Source organism: Podarcis gaigeae (assembly GCF_964106915.1).
Source record: "Podarcis gaigeae genome assembly, chromosome: Z".
Classification (NCBI taxonomy): Eukaryota; Metazoa; Chordata; class Lepidosauria; order Squamata; family Lacertidae; genus Podarcis; species Podarcis gaigeae.
The window spans coordinates 3926943-3939716 of record NC_139691.1 but is presented as its reverse complement, the minus strand read 5'-3'; the positions used below and the strand labels follow the sequence as shown (position 1 = coordinate 3939716).

Sequence of the window (12774 nt, the reverse complement as noted above, 5' to 3'; positions counted from 1 at the left end):
GCGACTTCCCGCCAGGCTCCCTAGGCTTGCGGACAGCAGCCTGTTCTGGGGGCTGGGGTCAGGGGAAGCTCGAGCATCCCCCGCCCCAGCCCCGCGCCTGGGGGGAAAAATAATTTCCCCCCCTTTATTTCCCCCCCAAAAAACTAGGTGCATCCTATGGGCTGGTGATCCTATGGAGCAAAAAATACGGTATTCTCTTCTCCATCTGGATCATCAGAGAGTGATCCCTTTTACAAACATAACCCCTTTCAAATATCTAAGCTCTCCCACCTGCCCATAACTATTTGCCATATAAATAGTCACCTATTCAGGGTTAAGCTAGATTCTCCCTAACTGTAAATGGCTGGAATGTAAGTAACTGTCATGGACTGGTTAGATGCAGATAAATCGGGCAAGGAACCAGCTGGGGAACCCGAAAGGGAAGAAGGAACCCTGGGTGTGATAAAGCGGTGGCATGACTGTTGTGGATGGGAATTACTAGTCCATTGTCCTTCAGGCATTTTGATACTAATATTTTCTTCTCCAGGCTAAACATACTCGGCTCTTTCAACTGTTCCTCAGAGGATGTAACAAGGTACATCACCACCTGATCATCATAGTCTAGAAACACTCCAGTTTGTCAAAGTTCTTAAGATGTGGCATCTAGAACTGGTCCCAGTACTTTGAATGTGAGCTGGCCAGCACAAAATAGAATGGAACTACAGTGGTACCTTGGGTTAAGAACTTAATTCGTTCCGGAGGTCTGTTCTTAACCTGAAACTGTTCTTAACCTGGAGCACCACTTTAGCTAATGGGGCCTCCCGCTGCCGCCACACCGCCGGAGCACGATTTCTGTTCTCATCCTGAAGCAAAGTTTTTAACCCAAGGTAATATTTCCGAGTTAGCGGAGTCTGTAACCTGAAGTGTATGTAACCCAAGGTACCACTGTACTGCTTCTTGTGTTCTGGACATTATGTTTTGTAACTCACCATCAATTTATACAACATATTTCAAAAGGTCAAAGCATCCAAGATACAAAGAGCCCAGCTGGACCAGGCATAGGGCTCATCTGTTGCAAACTCTAATGTTAATTGGTATGATTTGTTGGCTGAAAATGGACAAAGGTTACAGCCCACGACTTTCCCATCATGCTCAGTGCACTTTTTGTGTGTACATTTAAAAGCAGCTTCAAATAATAAATATGTTGCTCAGATGCAGGTGGACCAGAAATGCCTCTTCAAATAAGCAGAAAAGAAGCACCAAGGCAACCTACATTTACGTAAATTCTGCTGATCTCTCCTCTCCAAAAAACGATGGTGATTCCAGGAAGAAGCCAGAGGAGAACACAGGAGAATAATGATCTGAGGAGGATGACATTGTCAAGATGTTCTATTATTACAATTTGGGGAACAAAATTTCTAAGTAAATGCCAAGCATCGAAGCATGGCCAAACAATGCTGGTCACGACTTCCTTGGAAGAAACTTTCTGCCTCCTTCCACGCGTCCTTTTTACTGTGCATTTATATAAAATCCTACCTTCAATACTATTTGCACCTGCAAAAGTTTCAGGGCAAACATACAGCAGCATTGGAACACACCCCATAACTTTCTCCTGAAATTCTGTAACTTTCTACATGCCAGATGTCCCAGATTATTATTATTATTGGCCCTGCCTTTGTTGTACTGAAGTGCAAGAGTGCCCATCTCTCAAGACGGCAACAATACAGCAACACCGAGGAAGTATCACAGAACAACTGGAAAATGTTGTGTGTGTGGTCCAGGACAATTCTGCCACTAATGCACTATTATTGCATCAGTGGCATGTTGCACAACAGACCTGAACACAGACACATCCGTTGGAAAAGCCCCATCAAATATACAGAGGGTGCTTCCAAGTGGGATGGGTACTGCTGCTCATGCGTCTTTAAAGCTCTAAACGGCCTCGGTCCAGTATACCTGAAGGAGCGTCTCCACCCCCATCATTCAGCCCGGACACCGAGGTCCTTCTGGTGGTTCCTTCACTGCAAGAAGCGAAGTTGCAGGTAACCAGGCAGAGGGCCTTCTTGGTAGTGGGACCCGCCCTGTGGAATGCTCTCCCATCAGATGACAAGGACAATCCTACTTTTAAAAGACATCCGAAGGCAGCCCTGTTTTGGGAAGTTTTTTATGTGTAATGCTGTATTCTGTTTTTAATATTCGATTGGGAGCCATCCAGCGTGGCTGGGGAAACCCAGCCAGATGGGCAGGGTATAAATTATTATTATTATTATTATTATTATTATTATTATTATTATTCGCACAATGTCACTGGTATCAAAATACCGGATTGTATCTCTCCTCTGCCCCAACATTTAATCCTGATTTACCCTTCCAGACCCATTTTAAACATCAAGCTCCAATCTGGAAGCACCCAGGCTTGTTTGGAGTAGAGATTATTCGAAGGGGGACCCAACACATTATTAATTTGATCAATGGGGTACAGGATATCAAAATCTATGTGAGGGGTTGCCAACCCATTTTGAGTCTTTGAAAAGATTTGTAAACTAGAGAGACTATCATGGGCATGACATACACATACCATAGATAAGCATAACCACAAGCTATTCTTTTTAAAAGCATAAACAAAACCCCCACTTTTTCCAAATTATTAACAAATACAAAAGTGGAGGGGAAACCAAATTTCTAAATACACAAAGGTAAATAAACACCATAGGAAACCACAAGCTATTCTATTAACTATAATAGAATGTTTCTTTCAAGCTTAGGGTTGTATTGAAAGAATTTGTACTCAGAGTAGACTCACTGAAATTAATGAACCCTAATTAGACAAGTTCATTAATTTAAGGAGTCTACTTTGAGTAGGACTAACAATGGATACAACCCCCTAATTTTAGTTGGCAAGAGGTGATCCCTGAGGGAGTGCCAGGGAAGGCCCCTGCAGACACATGAGCATTTATGGATGCAACAGGGCTGGCCCATGATCTATGCTATCAGCATTCAGTAAAACAAGCCAACGTATTGCAGGGGGAAACCTGTGGCATACCTTTGAAGATGCCTTTTCTACTAGATATCCATTGCTATTGGCTAAAAAGAATCAATTTTTGGTTGATTTGATTACAAATAAAAGAAAAACAGTGACGGCAAGATACTGTTCCAGATATCTCCATATTATATTGTAAACAGGACAACAAAGAGAAGTCAATTTTTCACAATCTCTGCACAGTTACAACATCTTGAATTCAATTTAACATGTCTATATTGACAGTTGTCAATGCCATCCTGATAGGTCTCTGGAAAGTGGGGCATGTCTGTAGCATGGAAATAACCACACTAAACCATTTTGCCCCTTATGGCAAAGGACAATATTGTACTCCCACCCCCAATTCCACCACCTGGAGTGGTGGCTGAATTATAATTCAAAGACCAGCAACAGGGCAGTGTGTCATTAATTGGGTAGCATCCTCCACTACATCTGAAGGCAACAAGGCAGGCATACAGGTGCAAGTTACACAGTTCATAATTCTGGAACTTGTAGATATCCAATGGGGCTGAATGTAAGAAGATTCAGAAAGGATAAAAGAAAGTATGAAAGATGGGTAACTACTTCCATCCTTTAGTCTTTTTATATATTCCATTTCTTTAGGATAGACTCTTCTGGTTTCTTACAGGCCCACAGAAAACTCTCACAGTGACTTGCGCCATCTGATGCAAAAACCCTTTGCTCTCCATAAAATACTGCTTCAATTAAAAAGAAGAAGACAGTTTGATATCTTCATTGTACTTTGTGGCTCAAGGTGTTTTATCCCTCATTTAACTCGCAGCATAAGTTTCTAAATTCTACAGATCCTCTATACATCTGGCCTAATTCTTTGAATGTTTTTTTTAAAAAAATAATAATAATAGGAGGAGTTTTCTTTATATCCTCTTCCCGCCCCTAATAAATTCCATCACTTTAAAAGAAAGAGGGGAAAGGAGGGGGGAGGGGAGAAGGACCCCTTCCAAATTCTTCAGCTAGGCTCTCTAAAGTCTGGACACAGAAGTGTTTGGCCTGGAGGGGTGGGAAAACCCTCTAGGAAGCACTGACCCATACTTTCCCAATCCCCCCTCTCCCTCCTTTCTCTCCCACCCACCAGGACTTCGGTCAGTCCTAGTCCAAACCCGGGCAGCTGTGACCAAAAACAAAGCTATTTTCACACACAATGCCCTTCTGTCCATTCCCAGATGCTGACCGATGCAGTGGACAGAGGCCGAAGCTAGAGCCATTCAAGGTCCGTGCCAGGACCCTGCTGGCAAAAGACAATATTGGCAGTGATGAAGGGTAGATATTCTCAAAAGGATTTGTTGTCATATGACCCACAGAGACAGGCTGACCCTTCAACACCCCCCCAACCACCCAGGCTCCACCGCCCCAATAGCAACTGTCCACATTCCTGACCTCGGGAGGGGGGAAAGTTTAAAAACTCTTAGTGGAGAAACAATAACAGTGTCATGGAATTGATTTAGGAGGGGACTCTTTCCATTACAAAGGATGGACAAAAGGACTTAGAGTGGGGGGGGGGAGTGCTCCCTCGCAAATCTCTGGAAGGAAACCGAATGTAGATAGAGCAACCATCTTTTGATGGACTGACAGTGGGGGTGGGGTGGATTTCACCTGTTATCCACACAGTCTTCCCCCCCCCCCCCGCCCCAACTGTCGTCGGCAACTCACCCAGATTTTGGGGGCACCTCCAAGTTGTATTACATTTTAATCTGGTATGGAGTCAAATCTCCATGTTCTGTATTGCCACCTTTAACTCCCAGAGGAATCCCATTTCCCCACCCACAGCCACTCTGAAGGTGGGGGGAAAGGGCAGACAGGAGGGAAAGCAGAGAGAATCATCCTATGCCCCCCCTCCAGGCTGGTTTTCTGCTCTGTTTTCTTCTGATGCGATTGAAACAGTAATAGTGTGTTGGTGGTGGATGTATACTAGACTGTCCACACATCATTCTGCTTTTTTCCTTGTTTTGCATTGCTTCCCTGATGTCACCACATTGCTATTGTTCAGAGGGGAACTCTTGCACTACAGCGCAATGAAACTGAGACCAAAAATCCCCAACAACCCTGGAACACTTCACAGGATTTCAGGAGGAAGCTACAAAGCACAGACAGATTGGAAACCAAGGAACCGTATCTGCCCTGAAACTTTTGCAGATGAAAACGGTGTTGAAAGCAGGGTAGCATGTAACTTCACCAATGCCATCATGAGCACAAATCATCATGAATGCACAATAAAAAGGACACCTGTAACTTCCTGTTGAAATTCCATTGGGATGGTAGAGCTTACTTTTTATCTTATTTAAAGCCAAATCTACCAAATTCACACTCATGTGAACTGAAACACAGCTGTCCTTTGGAATTCACACTCTCTGAACTTTGTGATCCAGTTCTCCAACCAAGCAATGTTTACAAAAGTGATTACATGAGGTGAAATCGTGCATTAAAATAAATATAATGGTAAAATTAACATACAAATTGTTTTATCTTCAGGGTATTTACTTGCAAAAAAAATGTGTACATAAGTCAAAACTGCACACAAAAATGTGCTTAAGGAGACAAATTTGCATTAAAATGCTCATTAATTTTCATAACAGTATTTTTAAAAATGTTATGCAGAAATGTGGAATAGCAAATTTAAGACTGGAAAATTGAGAAACTGAGAAAACCAGAACTAACAGAACCTTCCATCCTGAGCAAAAATGGTCAATTATATTCTTGTCCTACCTTTGTTGCGCTGAAACCTTAGTTGATCAGCAGCAATAATGTGGCAGGCAGTGCTATTTTTCTAGAAAAAGAGGTGCAGGAACTCACCATGAACTCACCAAGAACACCTCCCTTGTTCTCTTAGAATGTCAATCGTGCCCACCTGAGAGCTTGTCAGGGAGCTACCAGAACAGCACAGCTGCTGTTTACAACACTTGCTCTGGAGGTAGCCTATATCTACTGTCTACTGTTATTCTCCTCCTTCTATCCACCCCCCACCCCCCCCGGGACTGTATTTTTTTAATAAAAATTTTCATTTTTGCGTTATATTGTATGGTGCATTTTTTTACTGCTGGAAACTGGATTGCTCTAAATGAGCTAAAGTTACATTGGTAGGGAGCTAGCAACGAACTGTACACCACGTGTCTGCTACTTTGCTGATCAAAGGAGACGGGGGTGTCTCTGGTTTTGGAGCACCGTTTTCTCCTCAGAACTGGGTTCTGGCTAGTTCCAGCTGAAAAAAAATGTCCTGGTGGTAGCCTTGAGGAAGCATCACAGAACAAACTAAATCAAAATAAATCCATCACTAATACACTATTATTGTGTCAAGAATGTGTTTCAGAATACATTCCCAATAAAAAAATAATCTGAAACCCTGGAGACCTGTTGCCAGTCAGTGCAAACAATTCTGAGTTAGATGGACGAATGGTCTCACTAAGTCCAAGGCTGAGTCTACGTTGGTAAAACAAAACACAAGCACGCTAAAGCTGGTGCCAAAAGGCCTGCTAACGCATTATGTTTGTTCAGCTAGTGCACACCTGAAGATTTGCATAGAAAAATGTGGAGTACAGGCCAAATGAGACACTACATGCAGGAGCAACAAAGGCTTCTAGCCTGGCTAGTTAGCTGAGCTTATAGGTCTCTGTGTGCATCATTATCATACAGGCACAACCAGAAAACTAGACAAGACTGCTTGCAAGACCTTATTGGTTGGGCAGTGTATTAACCTTGCTTGTTTATAGGGGATCAGAGCTTAGCAGAATTCCTTTTGTAGCATGATCTGACATAACGCCATATACACAGCAGTTAAGTGAGCAATTACCATTATGATGTATCTGCTGTTTTTTGGCACAGGCACCTCGTCCCCAAAGCTTTTGAAAGCAAGGACTCATGCAGGTAATGCTTAAGTACAAAGGTACACTACAATATCATTTCTGAGCTTTCTGAGTCAACCATACCCTTCGATGCTCAGCTGGAAATTCTAACAGCACCAGATGTCTTAAACTAATGAAAAAGAGACAGCCAATCAAGGGCCCAGTTAACGCCATAGCTCAGTGATGGAACATTTGCTTTACAAGGATAAAGTACCAGGTTCAACCTCTGCCATCTCCAGCAAGAAGATCTGGCAAGAAGCTTGGGAGCCACTTGCTGGGCTAAGTGGAAAAACAGTCTGGGCTGTATAAGGCAGCTTCAATCCAGCAATGTACCCAAATGGAGTTGCAGAATTATAAACTCAGGACAGAGATGCTTCCCAGAGACAATATATTAACATTGGTGCCCAGTAACTTGGTCCAGGGGTGGGAAACCTTTCTTAGCCTGAGGGCCACATTCTGTTCTGAACAACCTTCCAAGGGCCACATACAAGAGAGCAAAAAAATGGGGCAGAGCAACAAATGTAAATTTTACTTGTAGCCTGGTTTCTACACACACACACAAACACACACACCCTCCATCCAGGCAAGAAAGAAGCATCATCAGAGTTCAAGGGCACATCCTAAAGGTAAAGGTAAAGGGACCCCTGACCATTAGGTCCAGTGGTGACCAACTCTGGGGTTGCAGCGCTCATCTCGCTTTGTTGGCTGAGGGAGCTGGTCTAAAGCTTCCGGGTCATGTGGCCAGCATGACTAAGCCGCTTCTGGCGAACCAGAGCAGCGCATGGAAACGCTGTTTACCTTCCTGCTGCAGTGGTACCTATTTATCTACTTGCACTTTGATGTGCTTTTGAACTGCTAGGTTGGCAGGAGCAGGGACTGAGCAACGGGAGCTCACCCCATCACGGGGATTCGAACCGCCGACCTTCTGATTGGCAATGAGGTGTGTCCTGGGGCAAGTTCCAAGGAGGGCCACATTCAGCTCCCAGACCTGAGACTCAGCACTGCTGGGCTGTGAGCAACCTAGCCTGATACAGTCGCAAAGCTGGAACATGTCAACATGACTCAACTGGGCAGCAATTCCTGTGCTTGTTTGGTAATTTGTTTGTTTGTTTTTGTCTGTTTAAAAAATAAAATGTTTAGTCCTCACAGCTAGTTAGAAAATCATGGGTGTTCTACAAACAGTACAGTATCTGGTGAAGGCTTAACCTTGCAATCCTTGGAAGAAAGAGGGTGGCAGCACAAGGATGGGACCTTTTCTGTGGTGGCTCCCCATTCATCAGATGCTCTTCCCAGGGAGGCTCACATGATGCCTTCATTGTCTTACCCATAGAGGCTAGTAGCGCAGGGCGCAGGGGCGCCAAGTTCTGGAAGGCGCCAGGGAAGAGGCAGAGGCTGGATGTGGCGCCTCCCGGCATAGCTCACCGCCCTCGCCCACCTCCGCCATGCCCAGAGCCTCTGTCTGCCTTGGCCACCGTGGCACGAAGCGGCGAGGTGGGCAGCCCTGCCGTCCTCCCTAAAAAACTCTGGGAAACGGGGGGGGGGGGGCACCAGAGGGAGCTTCGCACCACAGCACTGAATATGCTTAAGATGCCCCTGTTCATTACATATCTTTAGGTGACAGGTGAAAATGTTCTTCTTCACTCTGGTCTTTGGCTGATTAAACAATCAATGGTATTTTAAATGTTTCTGGGGTGGGGGTGATTGTTTTGCTATGAAGTTACGTGGTTTTGTGTTTTTATACTGCCAACTGCCCTGTGATCATTGGATGAAGTGTGGTATATAAATTTATTTATTTGTTTATTTATTTATTTATTAAATAATTTGAATTCAGGCCTTAGGTCGCAATTTGTCTCTCGGGCTCAGGTCCTACACCTCTATGGGGCAAATAACATTGCCAAGTCTAACAGGTTCATCTTAAGGATCAGAATGATAAATTTAAGTTGAGCACTTTGAACACCCTGAAATCACTACCTAAATCCAAATATCATCAGAGGAGCCAGAGCATCTCTCCTGCATGCAGCAGGTCTCAGGTTCAGTCCTGGGCAGCATCTCCAGTGGAAAAAGGGTGAGGAAGCAGCAAGTGCTGTGGCCACGACCCTTCATTGCTGGAGTCTCTGCAGAGTGGCTGCCAGTCAGAACAGACAACACTGGGCTCGATGGACAAATGGTTTGGCTTTCTCTAATGGCCCTGCTTTTGCATATATAAAGGTTTATCCCCTGCATTTTACACTGTACTATAATTTTATGTTTTGATGTCTGCTTTTCAAATGATTGGACACTACCTTGGAATACAATGTCGAAGATGGTCAAGAAATATCCTTAATCGATAATAATCGGGTATCACCACACATGCTCACACGCCAACCAAGTGGGGAAGTAAAGAGAGTTTATGTAATGGGGCTATTCTGGTCAAAAACTGTCCCCAATATGTTCACATTTCTCAGTCAGATGTCCTCCTGAACTTGGGCCACATTCACAACACACATTTAAAGCACCATGACACCACTTTAAGCAGCCATGGCTTCCCTCAAAGAATTCTGGAAGCTGTAGTTTGTTCAGGGTGCTGAGAATTGATTAGGAGACTCCCTGCTCCTATTCCCCTCACAGACCTGAATTTCCCAGAGTTCCCTGCTAAACTGCAGCTCCCAGAATCCTTTGGGGGAAACCACGACTATCCTAAGTGGCACCATAGCGCTTTAAAAGTGGGAAGTGGGGGCGGGGGAGAGAGATGAAAAAGGGGGAAAGGGGTGGAGAAGATTTTGCAAGAAATGTAGGCCCTTCATCAGAGGAAAGCACACATCCACACCTTGCATGACTTAACCTTCTCAAAACCTTGCACTAACTTATTTTTTAAAATATATTTCAACTGCGTCAGACCAACACAGCTACCTACCTGAATCTAGATCCATAGCAGAGCATCTGCCTTAAATCCATCTGCCTTAAATCCTGATTCAATCCCTGGCATCTCCAGGTGGGGTTGGGAGAGCCTCTGCCCAAAACCCTGGAGAGCCTCTGCCAGTGTAGACGGTATTAGGGTGGATACAACAGCATTCCAACATACCATATGGCCACGTCCTGTGTTTTTTAACTGGACCTACCCTTATTTTTAGGTGAAGGACAGCAGTTCAGCGGTGGAGCGCCTACGTCACATTTTCCATAGAATCGTAGAAGTGTGGAGTTAGAAGGAACCCCGAGGGTCATCTAGTCCAACCCCCTGCAATACAGGATCTCCCCCGGTTCAGTCCCTGGCATCTCCACATCAATGCTTGGAGGAACCTCAGTCTGAAGCCCTGCAGAGCTGCGGCTAGTCATTGTGAGCCAGAAGTCTGACTCCTATGTTCGTACATCTCTGGACAGCTAACAACGATCAAATTGAAACAACAACTAAATAAAACTAAATAAAAACTAAGAGGAAACAGCATTTTTCTGAAAGAAGTGGAGAGTTAAAAGTAACTGCCCAAACCAATTTCAATAACATAGCTTCTGACAGGTCAGCAACCCCACTAAAAAAAATCTAACTAACCCACTTCTGGCCCACAGCCCATAACTTTATTTGTTCTGCACTCTTTTTCTTTCATGGGACAGAAGAGGAGATGAAAGAGTGTGTGTGTGTGTGTGTGTGTGTGTGTGAGAGAGAGAGAGAGAGAGAGAGAGAGAGAGAGAGAGAGATTGCAGGGGAGACAGAAGTGACATATACGGTACGCACACGCACAGTACGAGGAAGTCCACTGGCCTAGGAAGAGAATGGGTAATTCATCTTAAGGCTTGGTCAAAAGTCCTTTGTTAAGGCCCTTAACCCTTTGGCAAGCCTTGGAGATGTTTGCAATCTGCACCACCAGACACACCAGCGACACTGGGTCTCTCCCCGCCGCACAGAGGCTGAGTTTACTGACGAAGAGAGAGGCAGAAAGGACACAAGAAAGGTGGTATTCAAGTAAACTTTACTCAAAGGTGGCTCTATTGATTTCCAAGTTGAACATGGCTGCATACAACCAAAGTACATGTCAATCCCACCAAGCCATTCCAAGTGAAATTGTTCCAATGAGCAGACAAAACAGTTTGACTTTGATTCAAGCTACAATGTGTATCTTTCTTTCTACACCAGAAGAAAACCTAAATAAGAATTGTGTCACATGGCCTAAATAATATTATTTATTAATTACACATATTCTGGAGTGCATAGGGTGCTATGGGGGGGGTAGTATCTCTGGTGGGGGGTATGCAGTGCTCCTTCTGGGGTAGTTCATCCCCCTTTGGTCCCCACCCTGCAATCAGCTCTCACTGTGGGAAGCGAAGTTACAGGGAACCAGGAAGAGGGCCTTCTCAGTAGTGGCACCCGCCCTGTGGAACATCCTCCCATCAGATGTCAAAGAGATAAGCAACTACCTGACATTTAGAAGACATCTGAAGGCAACCCTGTTTAGGGAAGTTTATAATGTGTGACATTTTAATGTATTTTTAATCTTTGTTGGAAGCCGCCCAGAGTGGCTGGGGAAAGCCAGCTGGGGGGGTGGGGTTACAAATAAATCATCATCATCATCATCATCATCACCTGTGGGGTAGATCAGGTTCAGAGACAGAGTGATTGGTTAAAGATTCACATACAAGCAGGGACCTGAATTGAAAGTTCAGTCTGTCGCTATTTCCACAACCTCACAAAACCTGGCTCTTCGTGGCTGTTCTGCTATATATTTGAGGCTCTGCTTATTTCTTGTCAACTAAAAATGAGGTGGCATGATAGAAGATAAAATGAAGCATGGCATGGAGAAAGTGTATAGAGGAAAGTTTCCTCCCTCTCTCACAACCCCAGAACTCATAGACATCCCATGAGCAGAATGCTGAAAGATTCACACGTGGCATAGTTAAACCATGGAACTCCCTCCAGGGATGGCCATCAAATTGGATGGCTTTAGAAGAGGATTGGGAAAATTTATGAATAACAGTTGCCGGAAGCCACAGGAGAGGAGAGTGCTCTTGTGCTTGGTTCCTACCTGAGAGTTTCTAGGTGGACCCTGTGAGAAAGGATTGCTGGACTAGATAAGCCATTGGCCTGGTTGAGAGGGGTCTTCTTATGTTCCCATGATCCTTATTAAATTAACTCTGACCACCATTTTCCCTTTCAGCCCTTCTACTCTCCTTCGTGAAAGGTGCATACGATATCTGTACTCTTGAGGAAACCCTTCCTGATACCCCCGATAATAAATGGAGAAAAATTGAACTTCTAACATGTCTGCAAATATAGTAAAACAGTTTGAAAAAAATCTCCAACTTACAGGGTTTTCGCAAGGCTGGTCTCTGCTGCCATCACCATCACTCCAGCACTGAAGACATTCTGCTAAAACAGTTATTTGCTTCTAGAGGAGAAATATTTGTCCTGCTGTTTTGGAAGGATCAGTAGAAGGGGGGGGGGAGAGGGACTGGAAATAACTTCACTGGGTTGCGTTTTCTGACTGGCCCCTCCCTCTTGACCTATTTTCTTTCCTGGCAAAGTCAGGAAGGAAAGGGGGAAAGTTGGCACATGTGGGATTTATTTTATTTACCTTGCCAAAAGAATCTGCCTCTCTTTGGGGATTTTGGAATAACCTGATTATTGTTTTCAGTGGATCTCCAAAATGAGATTTGTGCCAGAAGAGAAATTATTTTTAAAAGCACAACAACCAACGGCTAAATAAAGTGGGTTGGGAGCCAGGGGCCCAGGTGACCAATATTTTGGTTTCCTCTCCTGTCCACACCAGCCACTTGGAACCTAAAAGGCAGGTGGAAGGGCGGGTTACAGCACTCTATTTACTTTGCTCTCATATGTCATATATGGTTTTTTCCAGGTTGAAATTTCATTTGCAGAAATTACATCTGCAGAAAGGATGCCTTTATGCTTCGGGCTGCAAAGGGAATATAAAAAGA

At 44.3% G+C, this 12774-nt stretch overlaps 1 protein-coding gene across 1 annotated transcript in view; it reads right to left on the bottom strand.

Moving 5' to 3' along the window:
* CERCAM (cerebral endothelial cell adhesion molecule) overlaps positions 1-12241 on the bottom strand; it is a 58455-nt gene extending 46214 nt beyond the window's left edge. Inside the window, exon 1 of the mRNA XM_083721777.1 lies at positions 12147-12241. Within this exon, the coding sequence (XP_083577903.1) occupies positions 12147-12184 (38 nt within the window). The 5' untranslated portion in view covers positions 12185-12241. The remainder of the gene's footprint in view (positions 1-12146) is intronic.
* Positions 12242-12774: the final 533 nt, after the last annotated feature.